Consider the following 25,930-nt stretch of genomic DNA (forward strand, 5'->3'; position numbering starts at 1 on the left):
TTTAGAGTGTTTTTTAAAAACCAGAATTAAAGAAGCCTGGGTTGCAATGTCTATCTTCACAATGTCCGAAACGGCTGCATTTACCTTGTGGTCTTTCCCTCAGTGAGGATACTAAGGAGGTCTCGCTTTGCCTGGCTGCCTATTTTCATTAAAAAAAAAAAGTCCTCTGAAGAAAGTAACATTTAATTCCACCTTTGGTATGAAATGGATGCACTTCAGGAAGCAAGCCTCGGCCAGGCCCCCGCGCTGCGGCCTGGGTCTCTCCAGGGGATGCTGTCCCCCGCCGCTTCCCACTTGGCTGGGGCCTCCTCTAAGCCGTACGCGGAGCCACCGCGGTCCGGAGCCGAACCGCTCCTTTCTGTGGTTTGCCCAGACAGCGCCCGAATCGGGGAAAGTGGCGGCGATGTGCCCCGAAGCGGCGGGAGAGCACCGCCGGGCCGCGCCGAGAGCACAGGGAAGGTCGGCGAGAGACTCAGGGAACCAGCGGAGCCGCGCCAACGTCCCCCCGGCCCCACACGCTTTCTCTCCAGAGCCCACCGCCCCTGCCCCGAGCGCGCCGCAGGGCCCTCTCCCGGGCCGGGCCGCGTTGCTAAGGGGAGCGGTGCGGACGCGGTCCCGCAATGCCCCGCGCCCGGTTGGCAAAGCGCAGCCCGGGACGGCCCGCAGTCCAGCGCATGCGCAGAGCGGCTGCCGGAGCTTTCCCTGTTGTGGGCGTCGCTGCTCTGAGGGCGATGTCCCGCGGGAAATGGCTGCGCGGGGTCAGCGTGGGACAGCGGCACGAGTGGGACGGTGCTGCTCCTGTAATCGATTCGCTCGGCTGCAGGAGCTGCTGGCAGTCCCGCCGGCCCTGCTGCCAGGACCGGCTTGGGCGTCCTAAGTCTTGGGTTAGAGAAAGAAAGCCGATCCTCATCCCGTTTCCACAAATTAAACGACAAGAAAATTCTGTCCTTGAACGTGTGTAGCTGCGAGGAGGAGGCCCCAGAAATCCATGACCAGGTTTTAGATGGAAAGCTACTGCTCTGAATTTTTATGGACAGGGTTTTCAAGGGGGTTAGTGTTCAGCTGAGCTAAAGCTAGACACAAGCCTACAGAAAGGCAGGAGAGGCAGAGCTGGCAAGGGCCTGTAGTGACAGAGGAGGGACAGTGGTTTTAAAGCAGAGTAGATCTAGATTGGATGTTAGGAAAAAATTCCTTACCATGAGGGTTGAAGAAAAATGGAAAAGGTTGCCCAGGGAGGGAGTTAAGGGGCTCATCCCCGGAACTATTCAAGGTGAGGCTTGATGAGACACAGAAACCTGATGTAGTGGAGGATGTCCCTACTTACTGCAGGGCGTTGGACCTTTAGAGGTCCCTTCCAACCCAAATTAGTCTATGATTCTATGATTCTATCCTATGTTCTTCCATTATCTCAGACATGTTGTCTGCTAGATGTTACATTGCTGTATACAAATAAAAGTGAGATGTGGATGATATTTACCAATTTTAAAGGGAAAATTACTGGGATTATTAGTAGTTACTGTTTCTGAAGTGTTAGACAGCAGTTAAAATTCAGAACAGGGGACAAATTCTAGACTTCATAACAGGGAATTTAGGATTACAGGATCACAGAATGATTCAGTCTGGAAGGAACATCAAGCACATCTCTTCATACCTAGTTTAAATTTTTTTGTGCCTCTTCCCAAGAATAAACCTAACATGCTTTTTTAATGGTCATTTTATGGTGAAAATTGGTATTTTATGTTGTAGTTTTGCTGTCATGTGAGAAAAGCAAATCTACCATGGTAAATGGCTTCTTGCATAGCTATCAAACCTTGTGCTCAAGCACATGTTCCATACCTGAGAGTACTTCCTCCCAGCAAGCACCTTTAGCATGTTTTTTGAGCTCCACACCAGGGCTGCTCCATGCCCCTGGAACATGTTAGGCTCCCACAGCAGGCATGGCTCTTGGGAGGCAGATGGCACCTCCGAGCAGAGACTTCATCACAGTCACTGCTCAGTCTCAGGGTGCTGAGCCACACATAAAAAAATTAAGTGAAATTTCCCGTCTCTCATAGTCTCTGAAACTAAATAAAAAATCAAAGGCCCTAATGTCCCAGAAAATGATTCCTATGACAATTGTTACTGCTTCCTCTTAGTTGGTATTTTGGAAACTCTGATCTGACCACAGCAAATCATTATGCTCTGAGAAAAGTTCCCCATGCCTCAATGGGAAATAGAGCAGGGTTCTCTGGATGTGCCTGTGGTATTTTTGAGAGAGAAAACACTTTACAGGGCCGATTATGACTTACCCCCTACTGCCTTATGCTAATGACATAAGAAAGCTGCAAAGATGATATACAGTGCAGAATCAGTCAGAAAACCCTTTATATGATCAGGGTTTATGAACATTATGCTAAGTCAGGACTTTGTGCTGCTCACCTGTCAGCCTCAAAGTCCTTTCTGAAGAGATAAGGCTGGGAGGAGAGGAGTGAAAGGTCTTTCTATTCTGCCTCCCAACAAGAGAAACAAAGATAACGTAAAGAAGTATTAAGATATTATCACTTCTTGTGTTATCATGTTCACATTCCATGCATGAACCACTTTCACACAGGAACTTCAGACTGGAGACCTTTGGACATAAGAATTTTGCAGAATAACAGAATTAAGGTGGGAAAATTTTTCAGATGAGTTACTTGCCACAAATTATGAGCTTCAGGACAAGAAATATAAATACATTTCTAAACCCCCTTTTCTGCCTGTGACTCCTCATATATATTTGACCCTATAGTTTTAAAATTTTTCTCGTTGTCCCCAAACATAATCAGAAGTACTCAAGCAGCAGGTACATCCTGTGGCCAGCTTGTCCTTTTCAGGAACACAGGCATAATGGTGCCCCAGAATTTTCTGATGTCTCAGCCCAGTTTCATCCCTGTTCATTTGGGCAGTGGAAAGAAGATACCATGATAAGGAGGCAGTTCATCTATCTTGGAAATGAAATGGTGCTTGGGCATCACTGGAATCTGCATCTTTGTGCCCCACTTTCATAAGACTTCCTGTGGCCCAGTTATGGCCACTTTGCTCCACCTGCATTTCCCAGCTGCAGGCAGGTCTCAGGTTATCCTGGGTAGCGTAAAGGTCAGGAAGTCAAGGAACATAGTTTGATTTTCCACTTGTCCATTGACTGGTCTTCAAGAAGCCTTTAGTAATTTATACTTTTGAGACCTCTGTCTCTTTGTTAAATATGATTGGAATTAACAAGGTGCTAGTTAGGGGTGGGTGTAAAAAGTGATAATGCAGGTCTTTTTTTTTTTTTTTCTTAGAAACTAGAAGAAATTATAGCCCAAGATTCAAATTCTGGGAACAACTATATGAATTTTCTAAATAATTTTTTTTCAGAAAGTCAGAAGCACAGTAAAACTTGCCGATATCTCTCAGTTCTATCAAGAGAACAGTAATATAATCTTTGATAAGAAGCATTTAAAATGTTAACTTTTGTTTCTTTTCAGGAATGTCCCTCATGATTACAAAATAAATATGTAGACGAGTAGGGACTACACAAAACTAGACAGAAAAAATTAATGCAGTGCACCAATAGGAACAGTAGATCTTAAAGAATTATGCTGATATTGTAATGTCACATTTTTGCACAATTTTAAAGCAAAAACCAAGGGCAGTGAAAATAGATTTTTAATTCAAAATTCAAGAAGAAAGTATTTTTAAGAAAAATAAGGCCTTCTTTAATTAAAAAGTATGAAATTTGTTTCAAATCTGAATTTTACGTTGGCATTCTGCCTTGTGAAAAGCAGAGAGCAATGAAGCTTGCTGTATTCTGGTACTGTCTCTAGCCTCAGAGAAATGGGCATTGAGTGTCCTCAAAGGTGGCTGTGAATCCCAAAGTCCAGACTTTTGCAGGTGTTCCAGTTTCTTGGAGAGATCTCCTGGGGGTACCCGAATACCTCTGATTACATGGCCATTGGGGTCTACCCATTTTAATGATTGGTTCAAATCTTGCCCTTGTCATGCCCGTTTTGGGATATGACTGGCAAGCCTCTGTCCTGGCAAAGACCACGCACCCTCTCCTGCTACCTCACGCCCGGGGCCGGGACAGCGCTGCCGACACAGGGAGCTGTGGGGAAGACTCCGCTGATGCCATAGCTGTGCCCCTGCGCCCGGGAGAGGGTGGGGAGGGGAAGGAGGCGATCTGGGACTTCGACCCAGGTGAGAGCCACCGGTGGTTGAAGGGACACGGGAGATCTCTCTGTGACCGTGTGGGGGAGGGGACTGCCAGCCCCGTAGCCGCTGCCCGGGCCGCCCCTGGGCGGGCTCTTTCTCCGACAGGCGGCCCGAGGAGAGGCCGCTGAGTGGCGCGGCGAAGCCAATCGGAGCGTTCGTAGCAGCAGCCAATGGGGTTGGCCGTGACATGGCGGGAGCCGGGGGTGGGGGCGGGCGGGCAGGCAGTCAGGCAGCGGTGGCAGCAGTGGTACCAGACGCCCGTGCCGGCCCTTCACCCCGCAGCGCCTGGACCGGACCGTAGGCACGGATCTCGCTGTCATGGAGCCCGCTCAGGTAGCCGTCATCGGCAGGTAATGTCTCTCCCGCGGGTAGGTTCATCGTCCCGGGGAGGCGGTGCCAGCCCAGCTTGGCCCCCGGGGTCTCTGGGAGCCGACGCTCGGCGCTCGGACACTGGCGAGGTCCGGCCTGCGGGCGGTGGGTTCGCTGCCTCAGCGCGGCAGGTGAGGCCCTGCCCCAGATGGCCCTCCCCGCAGGCGTCCGGTGCCGCAGCGCGGTGCTGAGTCGGGGCAGTCGGTGGGTTTCGGCGTGTGGAGGCTGCGCGGGGCAGGGCTGTGAGGCGAGGGGCGTCTGTCCAGCTGCGTGTTAGTGCCGCTGCTGGGATCCAGGAGGCTGGTGGGCAGCGCACCTGTTTGACTCACTGAGGTGTCTTTGCTCAAGTCCTGACAGCCGTATCCTACTTTAAATAACAAAGCTCACCCAAATTAAACGACAAGTACCCCCAGCATCTCTGCTCGAAGTAAGTCATCCGTTGAGGTCTGAAAGACTGCTGCCCTTTTTCATTGTAATGTTTTGTGTTTAAGTGCAAGAGGAGTGGTGAAATCTGAGCACGGCTTTAAGATGTTGATTGTCAACTATGCCAAGAAACTCTGAAGTTTCTCTGGGCCACTCCTTTCTTGCCACAAGAAAAGGTGGTATTTCTGACCTCTGTGGGAATGCATTGTTGCAGCCTGTTCTTGAGCTAAAGATGAAGCTATTTGAAAACAATCTGGTTAGGTGAGAAGCCTACCAGACAGTAGCAGCCTCATACTGACTGTGGTAACTGTGCTAAAATTGTGGACTGCAACAAACTTTTTAGCAGGACCACTTGAGGTCTCGCTGCTGTCATGTCATGGTGACAAAGCTGTCTCTTAGCGGTGGCACTCGGGGAGCTTTTGTTCGCTGTAGGTGTGCAACGGGTTGGTAGAGTTGGACTTAACTATGTAGACTCTGTTCAGAGAGAAAAATAAACATTACAATCTTCAAAACCTGTACTGAAATAAAAGAAAATTAAGGGGTTTTTGGCAAACATTGAGTTAAGAAAACTTAACTTGCTTGTTCTGTAGTTTGCCTGGGAACATCTGAGGTGTAGGCTTACTACAATGCAGTTGTGGGTGCAGTTTTTGTTTTAAATTTTTGTTTCTCTTTTTAAAATCCCAGTTATTCCTGCAGTTTCCTGAAACTTCCTGGTTTGTTCTTTTGTTTGTTTTTTTTTTTTAAACCAAAGGCTGAGTATGTTCCTGTTTTCTCTTCCTTCTTTTCTCATTCTCATCTGGTCTGTTGCTTTGTCTCTGACTTCTACTCCTCTTTTAATTCTTTATTTATGCCCTAATGCCCTTATGTTTTCCAGTTGCCAGAGGTTGCAGAAGTAAATTTAATGGTACAAATACGGTGATCTCAGAAATTACAGGAATTGCGTTATCGAAACCTCCACTGTAATGGTCATGAATTCTTCTCTTTGTTATGGAGATACTTTTTTTTTTTTTTTTTATCTCTTAGTTTTTAAGCTTAATTACACTGTTCCTCAGCTCTTCAGGTTGAAGAGGCTGATGCCTGCTATAAATCTAATTAGTAATCCTGCATTACTTTGAGATGTGATAAAATTGTCAGTTACTGCAATTCTCCTCGGCATTTCTCAGTAATGTGACTTCACCAAAAGATGTAGGCAGACTGTTCCTGCATGGATGTCCAGCATAGCAGGGTGCTTCATCTAAAAATAAGTGTAGTGCTAATGGTTGGTAGGTGGAAAAGCAGTGGTATTAAACCCATGTTTTGGGTTGTTTGTTTTTTTCCTTTTCACATGTTGATGGTATTTGTTGAATTGTAGAGGACCCATTATTTTGGTAGCTGGGCCTTAAGTCCCTGATCATCTCTGAAGAAGGATCCTGAACTCTTAGACCAGTGTTCTGGTGTCTGCCTTTAGTTTGTGAACTGAAGAGATAGATGAGTTTTAAATTTAACAGACAAAAAAAAATCTCTAATGTAATTTAATGCATCAGCTCTGGGTTAAGATTGCAGCTGGCAAACCTGCTGGTACTCAAGTCCAGTGTCCCAAAACAGTGGTTCCTGCTGTTTTGAATTCTGCTGTCCTTTTTCTGTTTTGTCTCTTTCCTCCTCATTGTCTTTTTCCCAGCTCTCAGAGAAGCAGCTACACAGGTAGCAAATTTCTGTGTTAGAGATTTGTTTTTTATCAATATGTAACCTATCTTTTAATCAAATGTTGATGAGTCCAAGTTCCATTTTCCTTCTTGCAATGCTTGTTAGGCTCTTTTCCCCAAATAAATGCTTCTTTATTAATTGTCTGGTATTTTTTGTCTTTTTAGTGGACTCATTGGTCGCAGCTGGGCCATGGCATTTGCTGCTGGAGGCTTCAAAGTGAAACTGTATGATATTGCACAACAACAGCTGACAACTGCCCTGGAAAACATCCGGTGGGTTACCCGACTTGAAATGACTGGGATTGTAGTAAAACTGTTTTCTTTTTATAATTATGAAGGAACAGCCACATCTTGTTTTTTAAGGGAAGATAGATTTTAAGCTTGGAAGAAGGCTTTAAATTACAGGTACAAAACTGTTACGATCACTAGAATTATATTCCCAAATCTCTTAATGACACTTCTGAAGAGTACCTGACTTCTTAAGTAATGATTTAAGAACTTAAATTTAGATGAAAATTCTTCGAAATATGTTTACCATGATTAAGTTAGCTATAGGCTAAGCTTAAAATACATGAACATAAGTGTTTTTGCATAGAAAGACAGCAAAGTGCTTTAAAATGGAAGTAGGTTGATATGGATTGCTGAGAAGCCCTTATATAGTTTAGTGTAATATAACTAGATTCTTTTTAATTCTTAAACTAATAGTTTTTGAGTCCTAGAAGAGCAGACTGGTAGTTCCACTAGCAATGCAACTACTGATCAGTTCTTGTAGAGGCTGAGAAGCATCTTTAGAAGATGCAGATTTGAGAGTGTGCTAACAAGTTGTCCTGGTTCAAACTAACAACCCTCCAGCCCTATACTATATTGCACTGTGATACTATGGCTAAAGCCAAATGCTTCTGGCACATGGCAGAGCTACAAGTTCAAGTCCTGCCTGTCTGCTCCCCTCCCCCAATCTTCAGTGCCTAGAAGCTGCTCGTGTATTCAGTAACTATAACTAGGTTTCTTCCAAGTATGTCTCTAACCTCCCCTTGAACCTACATAAATCCTTCTGCAGCCTCCTTGCCAAAGGACTTTGTGTTCTGCAGGTTTACTTCTTGCTGTGTGAAGAGTTACTTACTGCCTTTTGTTTGCTTTCACCCTGGCTCCTCAGTTGCTTTGTTTGGCCTCTAGTTCTTATGGCAGAAGGGCCTGTGACTGGTTGGTTCTATTTAACCTGTTCTTGTTGGACCTGAAAAACTGATTTTTATATGCCTTAGAGTGAGTGCATTTATGGAGTGAGTGGTTCTTTCCACAGTCTGATATTGCTGAACCAGCATTTAATTCTAAAGTTTCTGATCAATGCATCATCCCTACAGTTTGCTTCCCATAACAAGGCCTACAGCAAGGAGGAGTGACTTCAGGAGCCCTTTGTAGGTCAGTTCTATTCCATTGTAGGAGTTCAGAAGTTAAACAGCATGTAATATCCAATGAAATTAGCTAAAAAAGACTTGATGATGAAAGAGGGGAAAAATCTATCTCCTAGAATTTTTTAAAAAATTATTATTATTTGTTATCCTCTCTTTTCAGGTAGGTGTTAGTCAGACTGAACATCTCTGTTGCTATGCCTAGATGACAGACACTTCTGTTTTTTTGCAGAAGTGTCATAGCTGTAGCCATGGTGAGATTGTGGAGGAGGCAGTTTTGCAGCCTACAATGCTAAAGACAGCTCATGCACTTATTTTTTTTTTCTTATAGCAAAATGAGGACTTTAAGGCTAGGTGTTCAGCTTGGAAAAATGAAGCAGAAAATGTCATGTGTAACAGGGTAGCAAGTGCTGTTTGCATGTGTACTGTCCCATGCTTGCATGTGCTGCCCTATAGGAGTTCAAGGCAGGTTTTGCCTTTTACATAAGGTGTTCTTAACTTATAATTGTGTATCTTGGCAATTGTAACATAGAATCATGCATTATACATAGAATCATAACCACACAAATCAACATCGTAGTTAAAGCCCCCAGTTTTAGGGCAATATAGTTTTTGTGATAAGAATACAATCTATGCAGTTTTGTCAACCAGCAGTATTTTAATGATTGCTTCTATTGAAATATAGTCAGACTTGAATTTCTTTGCACTGGTTTCATGAATGTAACCTGCAGTAAATCCCTTTGAGTTACTAATGCAGTCCTCGTGTAAGAGCTGGAGCTTGAGTAGTAAAGAGGGCTCACAGGAGACAGCAACTGACAGAGCCAGCTGGTTGCTGCTTCTCTGAACTTGCTGGGATTTGTTTTCCTTTGTGCCTCCAGATCCTTAGTACTTTTATGGAAGTTTTTAGGCTTAGAAATTTTGTGTGGTTTTCTGTTTGTTTTGTTTTTATTTTGCTTTAGTATTGATAAGTATTTGTTCCATTGTAGTCTGCAGTCCATGAACTTTTAGTATGTGGAGCTACTCTACACATTAAGGAGAAACCATACAGAAGACTATAGTTTTATAAACTATATATATATTTTATATATATATATGTATTTATAACTATATTTTATAAAATTATGGAAAGGTAGGATTTGAATAGTTAAGCAACAGTCAGTTCTAAAAGGAGTAGAAATGATACGTAAGTATTGACTGTTATGTGATTGTCTTTTAGTACATTAACTTGTAAGTCATTGTTCAGAATTTATGAAAGCTTTGTTTCAGAAGGACATTTCTGTCATTAGCTTCATGAATTCAACTCACACAACAGCAAGTGTGTGTGGTCCTGCAGGAGAACTAGAATGAGTTTGGGATGGACCTACAGTGATTGTGAGACCCTGCATGTATCTGTATGGAAAATCTGAAGCGTACTCTGTGAAAGTATTCAAAACACTTGGTTATGAGTAGAACATAAGATGAAAGCATGGAATTTGGATCTACTGAAATGAATGGAAATGCATGTCATGTTGCCACAGTATCAGTATAGCATAGACAGAAAGGAGAGTGTGTTTACTAATGTCTAAGGTGTTGTGATGAATTTTCTGCCTGCCTACCTGTCTGTTGTCAGATGTGTGGCAGTCAGTGCCCTGATAAAAAAACTGACTGCCAGTTGGATTGAACTGAGTGTCCCAGTGGCATTATGAACCAGTGTGTACTCTCTGTTCTGCTGAAGAATAGAATAATGAGCAGCTGTGCTAGACCTACTGAATACAAGCTGTAGTAACCTGCCTTGGAAAAGGTAATTTTTCATATCCCATATCCTTTCTTCTGCAACCTTGTGATTCTAGTTTGAATTCAAGATTGATAAATTTTTAAATGGTGAGACTAAAAAAACAAGTAGCCCCCTATTCTAATCCTAAAAGGTATGTTGCAGAAATACTCCAGTGCAGGCCCCACAAAAATCCCAGAAGATTGTTTCAATATGTAAACATTTCTGGAGTAGTTACTTTGCTGCTGTTCTAAACATAACTATTCTGTTGATTAAGACTGGTTAATTATAGTGGAAACACTGTATTTTTTAACCTACATAACTGGTTCGTGTCTGATATATGATAATCTTTGCACATATAATAAAAGACTTGCAAGGGAAAAAATATAGTTGACTCAGTTGAGAACATTAAAACTTGGATACATGTGCATGCATTCTGTTTTCTTTCTATACCCAAGAGCAAGTAACTGTTTTTAGTAAATAAAATCAAACAGGTCTATGCATACTGGCTATAGCTAACTTCAGTAAAAAAAAATTGGAAGATACCAGAAAGTAGTCTGAGCTAAAATATGAAAACAATTATTTTTAAAACTACATTATTGTATCAACTGTTCTAAACAGCAGATTTATACAAGAAGCTCTTTTCTATTTTCTGATCCTTTTTTTCTTCTGTTAAACCAAGTAGAAAACCTTTCTGGGTCAGACTGAAGTTGACTTTCCAAAGGGGTAGTTGCAAAGGGTTATGGGCACATAAATTACTATTGTTGCTTTTAATATGTAGATACAAGTGAAATGCAATACTACTATCAAAGCATTGAAATATTTGATCAGAAGAGAAGCAGCTTTGACTATTAAATACTGGGGACACTCTAATTTAAATGTAGTTAGTTAAAATGAAAATATATTATTGAGTACTGCTCTTCCAGAATGGACTTACATGTAAACCTGTCTGCTGAAAATGGATATATGGTGCTAAGATACTAAATCTGAACTCTAAAGTGAGACTGCTCTGTGAAATTACTTGTATGTGAGCTTTACCTGACTATAGGTTGCTCTTCTGCATATTTCAAAGGTATTAGGCCTTGAAAGTGTTGGATCCAAACAATCTCTTTGTTAAATATTAATTTAACCATAAATTTTATTGGACTTGCTATCTAGTAGTGTAATACTGCAATAAGCAATCTTAATTTTTCCATGCATAGAAGCAAAATTGCAGTGAAAAATTAACAAGATACAAGGGCTAGAAAAAAGTACCATTTCCTTGTCCAAGTAGAGAAAAGTACTTTTAAGAATTCTGTACTGTTGAGAAAGGGAATCTGGAACTTGTAACAAAGTTCCCAGTGTATGGTAGGTTGCAAGGCCAAGGAGGCAAACCTTTGGCAGGACTCTTTCCCCTGTAAATGAAGCTCATCACCTTCCTCATTCTAAGAGGAGACTAGTCTCTAGAAAGGACATTTCAATGTATGTTACTTCTTGCTGTCTGGTGCCCTCTTATGCTTTGTTCGTGTAAAAAGGGGAGCAGCTTACTGGATTGGTTTGGCAGCATGAGGACTACACTGATACAGACTTTATATGCTCATGGCTTGTTCCATGACTGTGTGGTTAAATACTTTTCCAAACTGGCTTCCTCTTCCAGTCTCTGGTTTGCATTGCTATATTGTGTTGACAGGTTTTTTTATTTATATCAAGGGCAAAATGTGACTTGGCTTAGACCCCTCTCCTCCCTCCCTTCAGGTATGGTAAGGCAGCTATAAGGTGCACCTTCAGGTTTCCTAGGTGGTGTTGAACCTCATCTTCTGCAATGGGTGGTTCTTCGTTCTTCCAGTTCCTGTCTTTGCCTTCTGTGATTTGTGTGGTGTGGCCTGAGCCCTTGCTGGTGAAGACTGAGGCAAAGAAGTCACTGAGTATCTCGGCCTTCTCCATATTCCAGGATGGACAGGTTTTCTGTTTCCTTCTGAAGAGGGCCCACAATTTTTTAATGCTTTATCTGTGACATACCTATAGAACCTGTTTTTGTTGCCCTTGATGTCCCTGACCATATTTAATTCTGCCAGAGTTTTACTTTCCTAACCTGATCCCTGGGTGTTCAATTTAAGGGGTGACACTCCTTCCTTAACCCCTCTGCCTGTCCTTGGTAAAGAGCCTTTAATCCTTCCATTCCAGCATTCCAGTAATCCAGGAGCCATCCTACCCTGTTTTTGTGATACTAGTAACATTGTAGCCCTGAAGGCATGATCTTGCTGCAGAAATAACAGGTTGTCAAAAAAGCTGAGGAACTCTCCATTTCTGGAGGCTTTCAAGACTTGGCTAAGCCAAACCAAGGATAACCTCATCTCGTGTTAGCAATAGTTCCACTGTGGGTGCAAGCTGAACTGGAGACTTCCTAGGATCTCTGGGAGCTGAGCCAGTATTTGCTTCAAGATAAGGCACCCAGACTATAGGAACACTCTTGATTACATGAACAAAAGTGTGTCTGTCCCTCCTTACTGCACTGCCATTGCTGTGGATGAAGTGCATTTGACAGCACTGGATTTCTCTTGTCTGGACAGAAACCTACATAGTTTTGTAGCCAGCTGTGCTCTTTCAAGAAGTAGTAAAGTGTAGTAGCCTTTTCCTGATGGTATCTTGTATACTTACCTTTAGTACGGGGAAAGTAGAAAGTGGGAAAATGGCTACTAAGGCTTTCTGATGGCTAATTGCAACTCAGTATTAGCAGCTTACTCTTTGGCTATTTTATGTGTTGGACAGTGAGTTGGTCCCAGTGTCAGGGCTTTTAGTTTCCTACTTGGTCTGCTGTGACTCAGGCTAGAGACATGGGATGAGTAACAATTTGGGGTAGGTTTTTTTGCCATGCCCTCTCATTTATCAAGCAGCTCTAGATAGCAGTCTGATGCCACGACTGGTTAATGGCCATAGTCTTTGACAGTGGTGGCTGACTGAAATTGTGAAGAATAATATTGTTGTCATCTTCCTTCATTTCTCTATGCTGGTTTGGGCAGTAAATTCGTGCTTCAGCAGTCTTTAATCTTGCAAGTATTTACTTGTTGCAATAATGTGTGCTGAATACTGTGACTACCCAATAGTAGCTGTGAATAAAGGTGAGGGAGTGAAGTGTGAACATGTGGGTTAAGTATTAGCATCACTTGCAAGGTCCTCCCATAAAGCCTGTCAGAATGGGGTTTGTAAGCACAAGCATCCCAGGCAGTTTATGTGATCAGGAGTGTTGTTACAGAACGGGTGCTTAATCTTGAAGCAAATACTGGCTCAGTTCCCAGAGTAGAGTTGACATGGGTAGTCAGGGACAGTAAAATTCTGGAGGTATTGTCAAACTGTGGGCTCTAAAAGGAAGTTGTATTTTTTACAAATAAGAATTCTTCATTCGTCAAAGATCTTACAGATATTAGTCAAAGTCTTTAAGCTGCACACAACCAACTCTTGTGGTGTATTCTGTGGCTGCAGTGACCTCAGTCTGTGGCCCTTCTCAGGGATGTTCGCCCTGAAGTTTAGGCTGTCTTGAATAAAAAAATCATCCAGCAGAGGTCGGTGGTGCACTGCTCTTATGTACAAACCTGGTTTGTACCTTGATGTGAAATAAATACTAGGGGAATTTCTCTCTCTTTGCCACAATAGTGAGGGCAAGCTGAAATCCCAGGGGAATATAAAGAAGGTCTTAGCATTTGGAAAAATTAAAATTAAATTGTGTAATAAAACAGCCAGAATGTCAATAAGTATATTGGTGAAAGGAGAGGGAGAAAAAATTCCAGGGAGGGAAGGCAAAATTCAAGTAATTCACAAATTGTATTTCCTATTCCATGCTTTAAATAACTATACCAATTTAAATAAATGGCTGGCATTTTTGTTAAGGAGGAGAAATCTATCCAGCCATAAGTTTTGAAGTGTGAAGATGGTGATTTGCAGGTTAATTAAGAAACCATGTTCTTGGTGCACAGTACAGTGTCTAATGGCTTATGACAGAAAAGCAGAAAGGGTAGGATGGTCATCACTGGCAGAGAAGGAACTGTATGGGGCAGGAGATGGGTGCTGCAACCTTCTGCAAAAAATAAAAATAAAATTAAAAACAAGAAAAGAAAAAAAGAAAAGAAATCCAAAAACTTCTGTAAAACTTTGTAAAAAGAAAAATAAATGTCAGATCTCCTAATCTGTCACTCTAGCCTTTTTGAATGCCTCAGTTACCAATCACAGTGTAGAGTTTCAGAGGTAGTATGAGACTTGTCATATTGCACAGAAAGTGAACAAGAACTTTAGCCCCTTTTTCAAAGAAATAAATAATTATGTAGTGGTTTCGTAAAACTTTTTTTTTTTTTAAAGCAAAGTGTAGCCTATGATGAAGAGGAGGATGCTGATTTTAGGCAAGGGCACCTGAGAAAGTAAATTCTGCTCAATGGCTAATTAAGTCCTTTTGAGTTAGAGGAAATATCTCACATTGCACCGGGGGAGGTTTAGATTGGGTATTAGGAATTTTTTTTTTCCCTGCAAAAGTTGTCAAGCACTAGAACAGGCTGCCCTAGTAAGTGGTTGAATCACCATCCCTGAAGGTATTTGAAAGATGTGTAGGTGTGGCACTTATGGACATGGATTTGTGGTGGACTTGGCAGTGTCAGGTTAAGAGTTAGACTCAATGACCTTAATGGTCTTTTCAAACTTAAATGATTCTATGATTGATTCCTTACCATCTCATCAAACAAAATGTGTGAAGGAGTCCAAAGTTTGGATGCTTTAGCTTAGGTGCACCTGTTTCTTTACAGATGAATCATTGGCACCTTTAGAATGCTGGAAGCCTTAAGTCTTGGATGGAACTCCTGCATAGTTAGCTGTGCTGTACCCTGGCAACTTGGAAAATGAAGCTGAAGTTTCCTGTTTCCTATTCCTTACCACACAGTTTGCTGAAAGACAAGTCTGGGCTTTCTAACTGTCCATTTGCTCTGTTGTTAAGAAACAAAATAGGGAACTCATCCAGAAACTGATGGATTTCCTGCTTATTTCTGTGATGCTTTCTGGAGGGTTGTGTGTTTGAGCACTTTGTTTTTTCCTCTCTTTTTTTCCTTTGTTTTTTTTTGAAGTGCTTTTAAAAAAAACCCACAAACTTATCAGAAAAGAGTTTCTGACTAGTTAAGCTTTGAGTTGGAAAGGTCTGAGATTTTAACTACATCTGTATTTGAAAAAAGAGGCAGAAAGCTCTTAATGGAACTCTGCACCAGTTTTTGATTGCATAAACTGGTAGGAATACTAATTTTGGTGCCAAATCAAAAGGATTCCAGGGGATGAAAAAGGGCAGACCTGAGCAGTGTCTAAAAAATGTGTGACCCTTGGCTTCATTTTCCAGCTAAGAATGAATTGAACCTTTTCAAAGCTCTTGTCTAATGTAAACAGAACATGGTGCCTTGCTGTTCACCCAGGTGTGCTTTGCCTAAGAGTAAAAAATCATTGTCCGTGACCAGCTCTGCCAAAACCAGAGGAAGTGTTAGAACTTGCAGTACAGAAAATTATTATCTGGACTTAATTGCTGAAGCAGTTAATTGAAGAGGGGAAGTTAATGTGTTTAAGAGTCAATGCCATGTGTGCATACACGTGGATTATTTTTGTTGGATTTCTTCTTCCCAGTTTGAAATATGGGTGCATGTCAGGTTTAGAAGGTGCAGTTTCACCTTTATGGCTTCAAAGAGAGCTTCTCTTAACATCTTGCTACCAAGTTATTTGAAATACTTTGATCTGAAGGGATTTTATTTCTTCTGATTGTTGTGCTAAACCTGGAGCAGAACTGCTTTGTGCATTTTTTGCTACTGTTAATTGCTACTACTGTGTTCCTTATCTTGATTTTTAGTGGGGTTGCTCCCAGGATAGGGCAGGATAATACACTGCTGTTCAAGCTAAAGATCTGAGGGCACAGTGAAGCCAAAACTTCAGAACTAGATTGCTACAAAGAAGAAAGGATTTTTAAAGTGTTTGTTTGGTTTTTCCCTGCTGCTAATCGTTTGCTCAATTTCCTCTCTTTATGATGAGCAGGTTTTGGTGAATAATAACCAAAGGCTCAGGGGAGTTCTGGCTTGAAGTAATTGACAGATTTAACTGTGGCCTCAAATAGCTTTACGTTGATTGTGGTCAGATAGTGATTAGATAGTCTAATCCCACTTAATATCTGTGGAAATTGCTCCTTAGAATGACTTTTAAAAGTTTTGAAAATGGCTTGCCTGCTGTGGACATTTGAGTGTTTCAAACCTTTTCTGAGAAGCTGGTGTGCCCAGCCTCAGGACTAACATGTACTTGAACAAGCTCTGTCCACCTAATTTAGTAACTACTTGAATTTTTTAATACTTCCTCTTCATTACCTATGTAGTAGTATGGGGTTTTTTTAGGAAGGACTCCTGGCTCTATGGAATGTATTTATTTGTTCTTATACAGCTAAACAGTGTTGCACCTCATAGCAATAGAGCTGCTCTTTGTAATAGATGAAGCATCTAAAGGAACTTCTCTTCCCATTAAATATGAATAGAAAAACTCTTGCTGATCCAGTGCTAGTGAAAGTAGTGGTTTGAAGTGGTGACAACCTTGCATTTAAGAGTAGATTTTAGTGTACATCTAAGAGCTGTTGGTGCTTGAAGAGAAGGAAAAAAATCTTAGAAGATGGGGGAGCGGAGAGAAATTACTGAAATTAATCTATATATTTGCGTGTAAATACATGCAGTGGCATTGCAAATAATGTAGTACTACTGGTTTGTTAAGAATCTTTTTAAAAATTGGTAGTGGCTTAACAATGATGAAGTACTTAAATGCACATATATTGTCTCTATCAGCAAACAAATGAAGGATCTGGAGGAGAAAGGATTCCTGAAAGGAGATTTGAGTGCGGAGCAGCAGTTTTCTCTCATTAGCAGCTGTACAGACCTGAAGGCAGCAGTAGAGGGTGCTACTTTCATTCAGGTAAGCAAAGATCTGACAATTCCTAGCAAACAGTTGAGAAAGATGATCAAGAACCGTGAAGTGCAGCTGATGGGCAATGGAGGGTTCAACATCCTGACCATATAAGAGTGGCTGTGCTTATTTAAAGTTAGTTCTAATCTAATATCTTGACATGGGAGATGATGCCTCTGTGCAGGATTTCCCCACTTGAAAGTCCTTGCAAGTTTCTGGGTTATGTTGGAAGAGGCTGGTGGCTCAGTAAGCTGAGAGAAAATTGCCGACCTCTATTTGTATCAAAGATGGTACTTCTTAGAAGGACCAACTAATGTGGGGAGGTGAGGCAGCAGAAGGTTCTTAGGGTAGAGATTATGTCTTAGGGAACACCACGCATTCTAGTGTTGGGACTAAAATGTCTTTCTGCCTTTCCAGGTACTTCTGGAAAGTAGGGAGCATGAGTTCACAGGAGTGTCTTCAGTTCTAACTGTAGGGAGCCACTGTAGACAAAACCAGCAATCTGACCAAGTGGTAGTATTAAAAAGTATTACAAATAGGGTTGATATATAGGACTGGAATAGATATAAGTAAAATTGGGATGAGGAAAAAGCTATACCACTAAACCTGATAGTTTGTGGCTGCTTAATTATTAGTATGCACACTGGTATGGGCATAGTTCAGGGAACAGGTAAATAAGGGACAAATTCTGGGAGGAGGTGTGAATGAGTTTGCATTGGACTTGGCATCTCCTGCCTTACATGGTCCCCCAGTGTTATTCCAGTGTTGTACCACTAACTGTGTCTGCAGGCATCTGTGCTGCACCCAAGAGTTTACAATTTATACCGCTGAAGGCTGTGAATCCTACAGTCTGGTTAACTGCAATGTAGAAACAGTACTAGTCAGCATCTTCCACTGAATTAGGACTGACTGTTCTTCCTACTGTCTGTTTACTACCTCTTTGCCAGTTACTGTCCATGAAAGAACCTTTTAACTTGTATATGACCAATTAACTCACTTGAAAGCTTCTATTATTTTTTGTTGCAAGACTTCTCGTTTTTCACACTGCTTCAGCTACATGACTCTGGTGCCTGTGCTTGCTGCTTCCTTTAGAGAATTCTGCGAGGTCTGGGAATCAGGACTTTGCTATGAAAAGGTTGTTTTGATTCTTCCCCATTTATGTAACATTGTGAAGGCTGCTGTCCCGATTCTAGTACTGTCTTTTAGTTCTGCCTGTTCTCTTTTGCTCTTTCAAGTTTTCTTGCTACCTACTGTGTCCATAGGGTGTCTTATACTTTGTGTGCTTTCTGTACCTGGCCCTTCTTACTGCCAACTTTGCATCTCTACTATATCCTCCCTTTCATTTTAGTATCTTATTTTGAAGCTAAGTGTAGCTGTGATGGAGTTCCTGACTCGTTACCTGTGCAGAGTTGTTGAATCTTAGTATGATTTTTGAAAAAGGTCCTGTGTGCTACTTCATATTAAATCAAGGGCTGCATCATCCATCCTTGTCGCTGCCATCAGCTGATCTATGAAGCAAGCATTGGGCAAATGTTGCAGAATAAAAGTAATTATGGTGGAAGTCATCTGGCCAGCCTGCTGTGGGACCAATTTTTACTTCAACTTGCTCAGGATTTGTGCAGTTGAATTTTTAATATCTCTGAAGGATAAGCACTTCTGATTTCTTTGGGCAACCTGTTACAGTATTTGATTATCCTCACTGTTAAATTTCTTTCTTAATATCTAATTGGAAATTCTCACCTTGCAACTTTAGTGTCTTGCCACTCTGCTACCACCACAGACTTCTGAGAAGAATCTGGCTTCTCTGTGTGTTGTGAAGTTAGTCTCTCAATAGCAACAATCTACATAGAGCAATTCAAGCTTCCTGCTATTATTTTCCCTTAACTCTTTTGGTGTCTCTTCATATGTAGTCATTAAGCATATAAATAAAAATAATTTTAAAAGGAGTAGCTGCACTATGACTGTGGGGAATTAATGTGTGAAACACAATGATATTCATCAGTTTCAAACCATAGTATCACATTTTGGTTTGATACAAAGTGTAAACAAATACACAATTTAAATGGGAAAATTAGTTGAACTAGTCTTTACTTTCTTCTTGGAAATGGGGTCAAATAATCTTAATTCTAGGCTCACAGCCTTATTTCAGCAATGAACAGACTCCTTTCTGGCTTAACTGAATTAAATTTGTGAAACATTGCCTAGAGGACCTGGAAGGACAAAGTGGACTAATTTTGACTTATGAATGCAAGTGTTTTGACCTCTGGCTTCTTGAAAATGAACATAAAATGAGCATTAATGTTAAATGAATATAGAGGACTCTGTTTTCTTTCTTAATTATATAACCTACTGATTAACTTGTTAGAAGATTTCCATGAGAACTGCATTTATCTGCCCTCGGTTTCTGTTGGTTAAATCTTAACATCTCAAATTTGCCCTTTGGTAGAGTAAGACCAAGCTTTAAAAATTGCCTTGATCTTTGTACTCCTTTAATGAATTCTGCAGAGTGTGTCCCATGAAAACAACATATAAGGGAATAACTTAAAATGAGTGGAACTTCTTAAACTATTTGAATGAAGATACAAAAGTGAAAAATATGCCAGAAATAATTGGAAGGACTGAGTAAGAAAATTTGTAACAGTAATGTAACGAACCTTTAAAAACAAGGTATGCCTTGATGCATATTATTTTATATATTCACTCTCCTGAGCATTCTTGTGAAGTAACTTGTTTCGATTGGTCATCAACTTGAGAAGGAACTCAGTCTATTTTTTGCTCTAAAACTGAATATTCATCAAATGAATGAATATTCATCTACTTCCATTAGAACTTTTCTATGGTACTTGGAGTATGTGCATAACCCCTAGCATTTAGCTAGATGTGCGCTGCAAGCCTTTTGCATCACTAAAAGCTTTAGTTCTGCAATAACTTTTCCACTCACTGGTAACTTCAGGGAGACAAATGAAGGGATATATTTGTACTGTAATGTCCCTGGCATGGGGCTATCCAGAGAGTTTCCAAGCTTTGGAAAAGGATAGGGGAGGATATCGATCAATCTGTTTGAGATCATGTTGCCCTTTCCCTAGAGGAACAAAAAAGGAACAGAGGTAAATGTTCCTTAATATTGTGCTTTTAACTTTCCTGCATAAATATATAATGACTTTTTTCTGTTTTCTTTATATGATTATTGGGTACTGAACTTACTAGTACACATTTTACTATTAAAACAGATCTGTGTCTGGTTCCTAAATATAAGCTGAGCAGAATTCAGTGCAGCACTTGTGTGATCTCTTAACCACAATGCTAGTAAAATGAAAACATTTTCTTTAAATGCTTTGCTTTGGAACATTTTACAAGCAGAATAATGAAGTTTACTAGCTCTCAGAGGAAGATAAGGTAACTATAGGTAGGATCTTACTCCTGACACTTGAGCTGCTGTGTACACTGGTGAATTGTGAGGCCTGGCTGGCTGGCTGGTTAGAGCAGGCATGGAGGGTGACTGAGAGGTGTTCTCCAAACCCCTCGGTTGTGCTGTGGCATGGGACAATGCAGACTGGCAAGGGGATGAAATTAGGCTTGTAACTTGTACATGTGGTCTGAGATACTTATTAATTTTTGGTGTAAAGGAACTCTATCTAAAAGCCTTAGAAAGGTGCATTTATTTTTTTTCCTCCCCTCTTTAAAAAGAGAGCACATGTTCCTAGTGTCCAGTCCCATCCTTGTAAACTCTTTGAAGTGGTGATAACAACACTAAGAGATTTTTACTGTGGTCTTTTTTTAGATCTTGCTGCTCCTTTTATCTGTCCGAGTTAGACATATTTAGAAAAACAGTGTCACTGAATTTCAGAAAGCTTGGTAATGCCTCAGGATAGTAAACCAGCATTGACTTGGAAGCATTGACAGTAGATGTCTCTCATTTCCAGTTGTAAAAAATTGTCTTTTGATTATTGGGTACTTGTTCCCCAGTTCCTACCACTAGCTTGCTTTTTTTTTTTTTTTTTTTTTTTTTTCCCTTTGCCCCTTTCCTTTTGGCTTTTGAGAACCCTTTTCCTTCTAGGGATGAGGGAATATCTGCAGGCAGCATGGGTGAAGGTATCTTCAGATGTCCTGAGCATATATGATAGACTACCATCCTGGTCTAGAAGCTGTGTTAATGATGTACTTCTATAAATACAAATCTGCTGGAAGTCAGAGTGTGCAAGTGTAGCTGTAACATGGCTTCTTCTGGACAGGTCACTGGTCAGCTCTGAGCACTGGACCAACAAACATGAATCTGTTTGTTCTCAGCTGGGTAAATATAACCTTAGGACTGGTTTTACTCTGCTTATCTTAAACATTGACCCAAGGTACCAGAAGTTATGTTTTGGTTTCAGAGAGAGCTGATTTTAAGCATGTGACCTGACTTGCTGCCTTTGTCAAGGTTTTGAGAAAGCTATTTTCCTGATTTTAGGGTTTGAAATTGCCCGATCTCAAAGACTTGATGTAAAATACTTAAGTCAATGTTGGAGTTGAACTGAAAGATAATGTTTAGGTAAGGGCATGCCAGCATCATTCCCTTGGTGTTGCTGCTGAATGGACATTTGTCCTTCCAAACTTTCTGCCATTCACCCCCCATCTGTCCTGAGCGTATGACAATTGGTGTGGTCTACCATTACAGACTTGAGTACAGTTTTGTTCCTTGTTACAGAAAGTTGTCACTGCTTTGTCATCCTGCCCAGCAGTTAATCTTGCTCTTCAGGTACTCTTTCAGTTCTCCCTGGTCTCCTTTCTGGAGCTGTATTGTATTTCTGTTGCTTCTTCTGGAGTACTTCCCCTATATTTCAGGGTGGATAAGATCACAGTAGAAGAAAAGAGATTGGCTTATCTTCAGAAGAGGATGTGGGGAGGAGGATATCAATCAAGCTGTTTGAGATCATGTTGCCCTTTACCTAAGGGAACAAAAAGAATCTTCATGTCTTATGTAGCAGCCTGATAAGCTTATTTGCCTTTTGAAAGTTTTGTAGGACACATGAACATCTTGGAAAAGGGTGGATCACTTCATGGCATGATACTGATACTAGATGAAACAAAACTTTACTTCATTTGTTTTATGTCTTAAAACCTAAAAATACAAAAAACCCCACACAGTCCCCCCAAACCTTCCAAATCTGTATGTTTGACTTCAGAAAATGGAGTTCTAAGAACTGGTATGCCCTCAAATCCTATTTTGTACTAAAGATTGAACAGACATCTCTAATTCAGTCATTTATTCTAAGCAATATAACATGGCAGTAACTTGATATTTTTATTGCTTCAGTTCCTTAACAAGGTATGATTTTGAACTGTAGGAAAATACAAAATGTTTCCGTATAAATGCTGGATTTCACTTCACCAAAATGTTATTTACTTGTACAGTATCATGTGTAGACAGTCTTTCATGTCACTCAACAGGTAGTGATTTAAGAAGCATCAGATTTCACACTGGTATGAACTCATAAATTCAGGACAATGAAGAAGTTATCACTTCTTTAGATTTGAAATGAGTTATAGCTTTTTTTTTTTTTTTAATTACATTAGCCTGAAATTACTGGTGCTTTAGCTGATGTTTTTACAATGGCTTTGTAATAAGTTTATTCATCTACTGTCCTTCAGTTGATGTTCTTGAATTCTATTAAAGCTTTTCTGAATATGAACTTAACATTCTTCTAAAAGCCAGGCAGTTGCAGATTTGCTGTAAGATACTTCTATAACTGTATTTTTAATGGAAATTTAAACCAGTTCAAACTGTATGAATCAGAGTTAAGCTTGTACAGGGGTGTTGTTACCCCCTGGCTGCCTCCCCTGTAGTCCACTGCTCCTCAGCAGAACAGGCTATGAGAAGACCCTAACTTTACTACAATATTCAGCTTTACCTTTACTGCCCCACCAACTAGAGTTACCCAAATTCAGGCTGGAGGAGACTTCAGAGGTTATTCAGCCCAATCCCCATCCCAGGGCAGGAGCAATAATACCTTGACAACTGTCTTGTCAAAAATGAGCTAACCTGTTGCTAAAATCCTAACGTGATATCCTGCTTTTTTCTGCTCTGTGTTAAGCATTTTGCTTCAGTGCATACCTACCCTGTAGAAAGGTTGTAACTGAAGCCTCAGGATTTGAGCATGTGTGACCATGCCTTTCTATTTAATTTCTGTTGGTTTTTTTTTTTTTTTAATTATCAGATTTTGGTAATGTGACCCTATCAGCAAGAAATTGCCAGTCTGCTTTTCAGTTAAAGGAACTATTATCCTTAGCCTGCTTTATTACCCTTGGTGTATATGATAGGATTTCTTTCATGGGTTGAAAAGAAAATCTTGGTTGCCAAGATTGTGGGGCTTATTTGGGGCTTATTAGAATTATTTTACAGCAAAAGTGTCTTTCGTCACCAAGTGCATTCTTGTCAATGATCTGGTATTTGGACACGTGCTTGAAACCATCTTTGAGGAAGCTGAGCACCCAGGTATGTGGCATGAATGTCTGCAGGGGAAGGAAGGACAAACAGCCTGAGGAGCTTCTGTTCCCTTGTGTGTATCCTGTATGGTTTTGGTTTCCGCATCACCTCCAGCTGTTCCAGGATCAAGTCCCTCTTAACCTCACCTTCTTGCTGTGGTGCACGGTGCACAGACAGGTTGCTCCTCCTGCTTTCCCTGTGTCCCCAGCTGATGGGAGGTTGAGTTTTACTCATACTCTAACATAATCATGTCAGTTATCAGTCTGTGCTGTTTGCTGGTTTTGTGTGGCTTTTTTCCTTTTAATTTTCTTTTTTTTTTAACTGGTCAAAATGCCTGTGCTACACTGAAGGGTGTACAGTAGCCTAGAGACTACTTCAGTAACAGCTGTGTGTACATGTCTCATGTTTCTGTTCTGCATCCCAAACCTGTACAGTGGTGAGGAGTGGGTGTCTCCCACCCATCTGCTCTCCCTGCCTTTACCCTCAGGTGAGGGTAATAACACTTTTAAAAAATGTAAATAAGTAAAATAAGTAAATATGTTTTCTCCCCACCATCTTTATTTGGCACCTTGTTTTAATTAATATCCTGATATACTTTTATATCCATATACTATGCATCTTTAAAGTGGTAATGACAAACAGCAGTCTGAATGCATATCCAAGTGGAGCAAATAGGTGGCATTTGACTTTGATAAATTGACGTTTAGTTTGCAGAGATTATTTTAGCATATGTACTTTTCTTTCTGAAGTTAACTAGTTTGTTACCAAAAACATTTGTATTGTCTAGATGTGGTTAAATTATTTGGAATAGTAATACTTGACTGTACAGTACAGTAATAGTGTTTTTAAATCTATATTTCATTTAACTAAATATCCAGGTCTCTTTTTCAGATATTTTTAATCTCTGCCTTTATACAGAGAACTTGAATACTGTTTTCAATCCACAGTCCCTTCTTTAATTAGGTTTTTGTCAAATCAAGCTTCATTTTAGAAATATGGCATTCTAAAAGAACTTGGTAGATTGAAAATAAAACTATTTAAGCCTCAAGTGTTTTCTGGGAAGTTATTTTTTACTTGTAGATTATAACTGTAGAAGATAATGAAAGAATTTGTGTAAATGGATTATGTACAAATCTTTCAGAAAAGCTTCTTTTCTAAGATTCTTCAGAACTCTTTGCTTCTTATTCCTGTAAAGATCATAGAATCATAGAACAGTTTGGTTTGAAAGCGATCTTAAAGCTCATCTAGTTCCAACCCTCTGCCATGGGCAGGGACACCTCCCACTGGACCAGGTTGCTCAAAGCCCCATCCAACCTGGCCTTTGAAGACTGCTAGGGAGGGGGCATCCACTCTTCTCTGGGCAACCTGTGCCAGTGTCTCACGACCCTTACAGTGAAGAATTTCTTCCTAATTTTACCCTAAATCTACCATATTCCAGTTTAAATCTGTTACTCCTCATCCTGTCACCACATGCCCTTGCAGAAAGTCCCTCTCCAGTTTTCCTGTAGGTCTCCTTCACATACTGGAAGGCTGCTATTAGGTCTCCCTGGAGCCTTCTCTTCTCCAGGCTGAACAATCCCAACTCTTTCACCCTGTCTTCATGCTCCACCCCTCTGATCATCTTCATGGCCCTCTAGACTTCCTCTAACACCTCTATGTCCTTTTTATGCTGGGGACCCCAGAACTGGGCACAGTACTCAACAGTGGAATGGGGAGGGGAGAATTACTTCTCAATATTTTTATTGCCCACAAAAAGCTGGATGAAAAGTGATTACTGTCACAGTAATCAGCTTTCACAGTAATCAGCTTTACTGTCACAGTAAGCAGTTCCAGCTTTTGAGATAGTTTGATGATCCAAAAGCTGCTGCTATTTCTTAATTCTGCAAGAGGAGAGGACTGCTGTTACTTGACTCTGGAAACTGTTCTACAAAACTGCCTCAAAATTGTCAGCTAATTGTCACTGAAAAGCTGATACCACTTAAAATTCTGTAAATTGTGTTTATAAACAGAGGAACAGAGCCAGGGTTTGTGGCATGTCTGGAGATTCTCACTTAATTGCAGAAGATGAAGAGCATCCTTGTAGCAATCTGAGTGGTTATGACTTCTATACAATCTTCCAGCTACTTGTAGCCCTATTGAATTTACTGAGAAGAAGGAAGTCATAGGACTCTTGAAAGTAATTTTCTACTGCAGTATGATGGGGCAAGGCTACAGGACAATCTTGCTGTAGCAACTGCAGCATGGCAGTGAAGTCCAGCTTTTTGAGGTTAGGTAGGAGAGAAATAACTGTCTGGGGTATTACAAGCAGTGAAGTAGTATGCAGAGAGCCCTGCCTCTGTTTGAATGAGGAGCCAATGGAGAGCTTATGGGTCAGGATTAACAGGACCACCACTGTGGAAGGCATTGTGGTAGATGTCTGCTACAGACCACCTAATCAGGAAAAAAAGGCCTTCAGACAACTGGAAGAAATTAACATTTGCAGGCCCTTGTCTTTCTGGCAAGTCAGTATCACCAAATCAGTATCTCCTGTGCTGTCCCTTCAGCATAGGAGATACTGATGTGGTTGAAGTCTCACCATGAAGACGAGGGTCTCCCTGGCTTTAGGGACAGCACAGAAGAGCACAAACAATTCAGGTGCATTCTGGAATGCATTCATGGTGACAGATAGTTGAGGAGCAGAAAGAATGGACAG

The 25,930-nt window shown here is 40.9% G+C and overlaps 2 protein-coding genes across 6 annotated transcripts in view; one reads left to right on the forward strand and one right to left on the reverse strand.

The window, feature by feature from the left end:
* The window catches only part of IFT88 (intraflagellar transport 88), a 41,307-nt gene extending 40,668 nt beyond the window's left edge, over window positions 1-639 (reverse strand). Inside the window, exon 1 of one of the 2 annotated variants that reach the window (XM_030450812.1) lies at window positions 85-639. The gene's annotated coding sequence lies outside the window, so the exon portion shown is untranslated. The remainder of the gene's footprint in view (window positions 1-84) is intronic. The other variant, XM_030450805.1, reaches the window with a different exon arrangement.
* A 3,801-nt stretch (window positions 640-4,440) lies between these two features.
* CRYL1 (crystallin lambda 1) overlaps window positions 4,441-25,930 on the forward strand; it is a 56,602-nt gene continuing 35,112 nt past the window's right edge. The window contains exons 1-4 of one of the 4 annotated variants that reach the window (XM_030467461.1): window positions 4,626-4,785; window positions 4,930-5,008; window positions 6,852-6,959; window positions 16,655-16,781. In XM_030467461.1, coding sequence (XP_030323321.1) covers window positions 6,877-6,959; window positions 16,655-16,781 — 210 coding nt within the window. In that variant the 5' untranslated portion in view covers window positions 4,626-4,785; window positions 4,930-5,008; window positions 6,852-6,876. Of the gene's footprint in view, window positions 4,563-4,625; window positions 4,786-4,929; window positions 5,009-6,851; window positions 6,960-16,654; window positions 16,782-25,930 lie in introns of those variants that run through there. The other 3 variants (XM_030467469.1, XM_030467451.1, XM_030467474.1) reach the window with 3 other exon arrangements.

The sequence above is a fragment of the Calypte anna genome, chromosome 1 (genome assembly GCF_003957555.1).
Source record: "Calypte anna isolate BGI_N300 chromosome 1, bCalAnn1_v1.p, whole genome shotgun sequence".
Classification (NCBI taxonomy): Eukaryota; Metazoa; Chordata; class Aves; order Apodiformes; family Trochilidae; genus Calypte; species Calypte anna.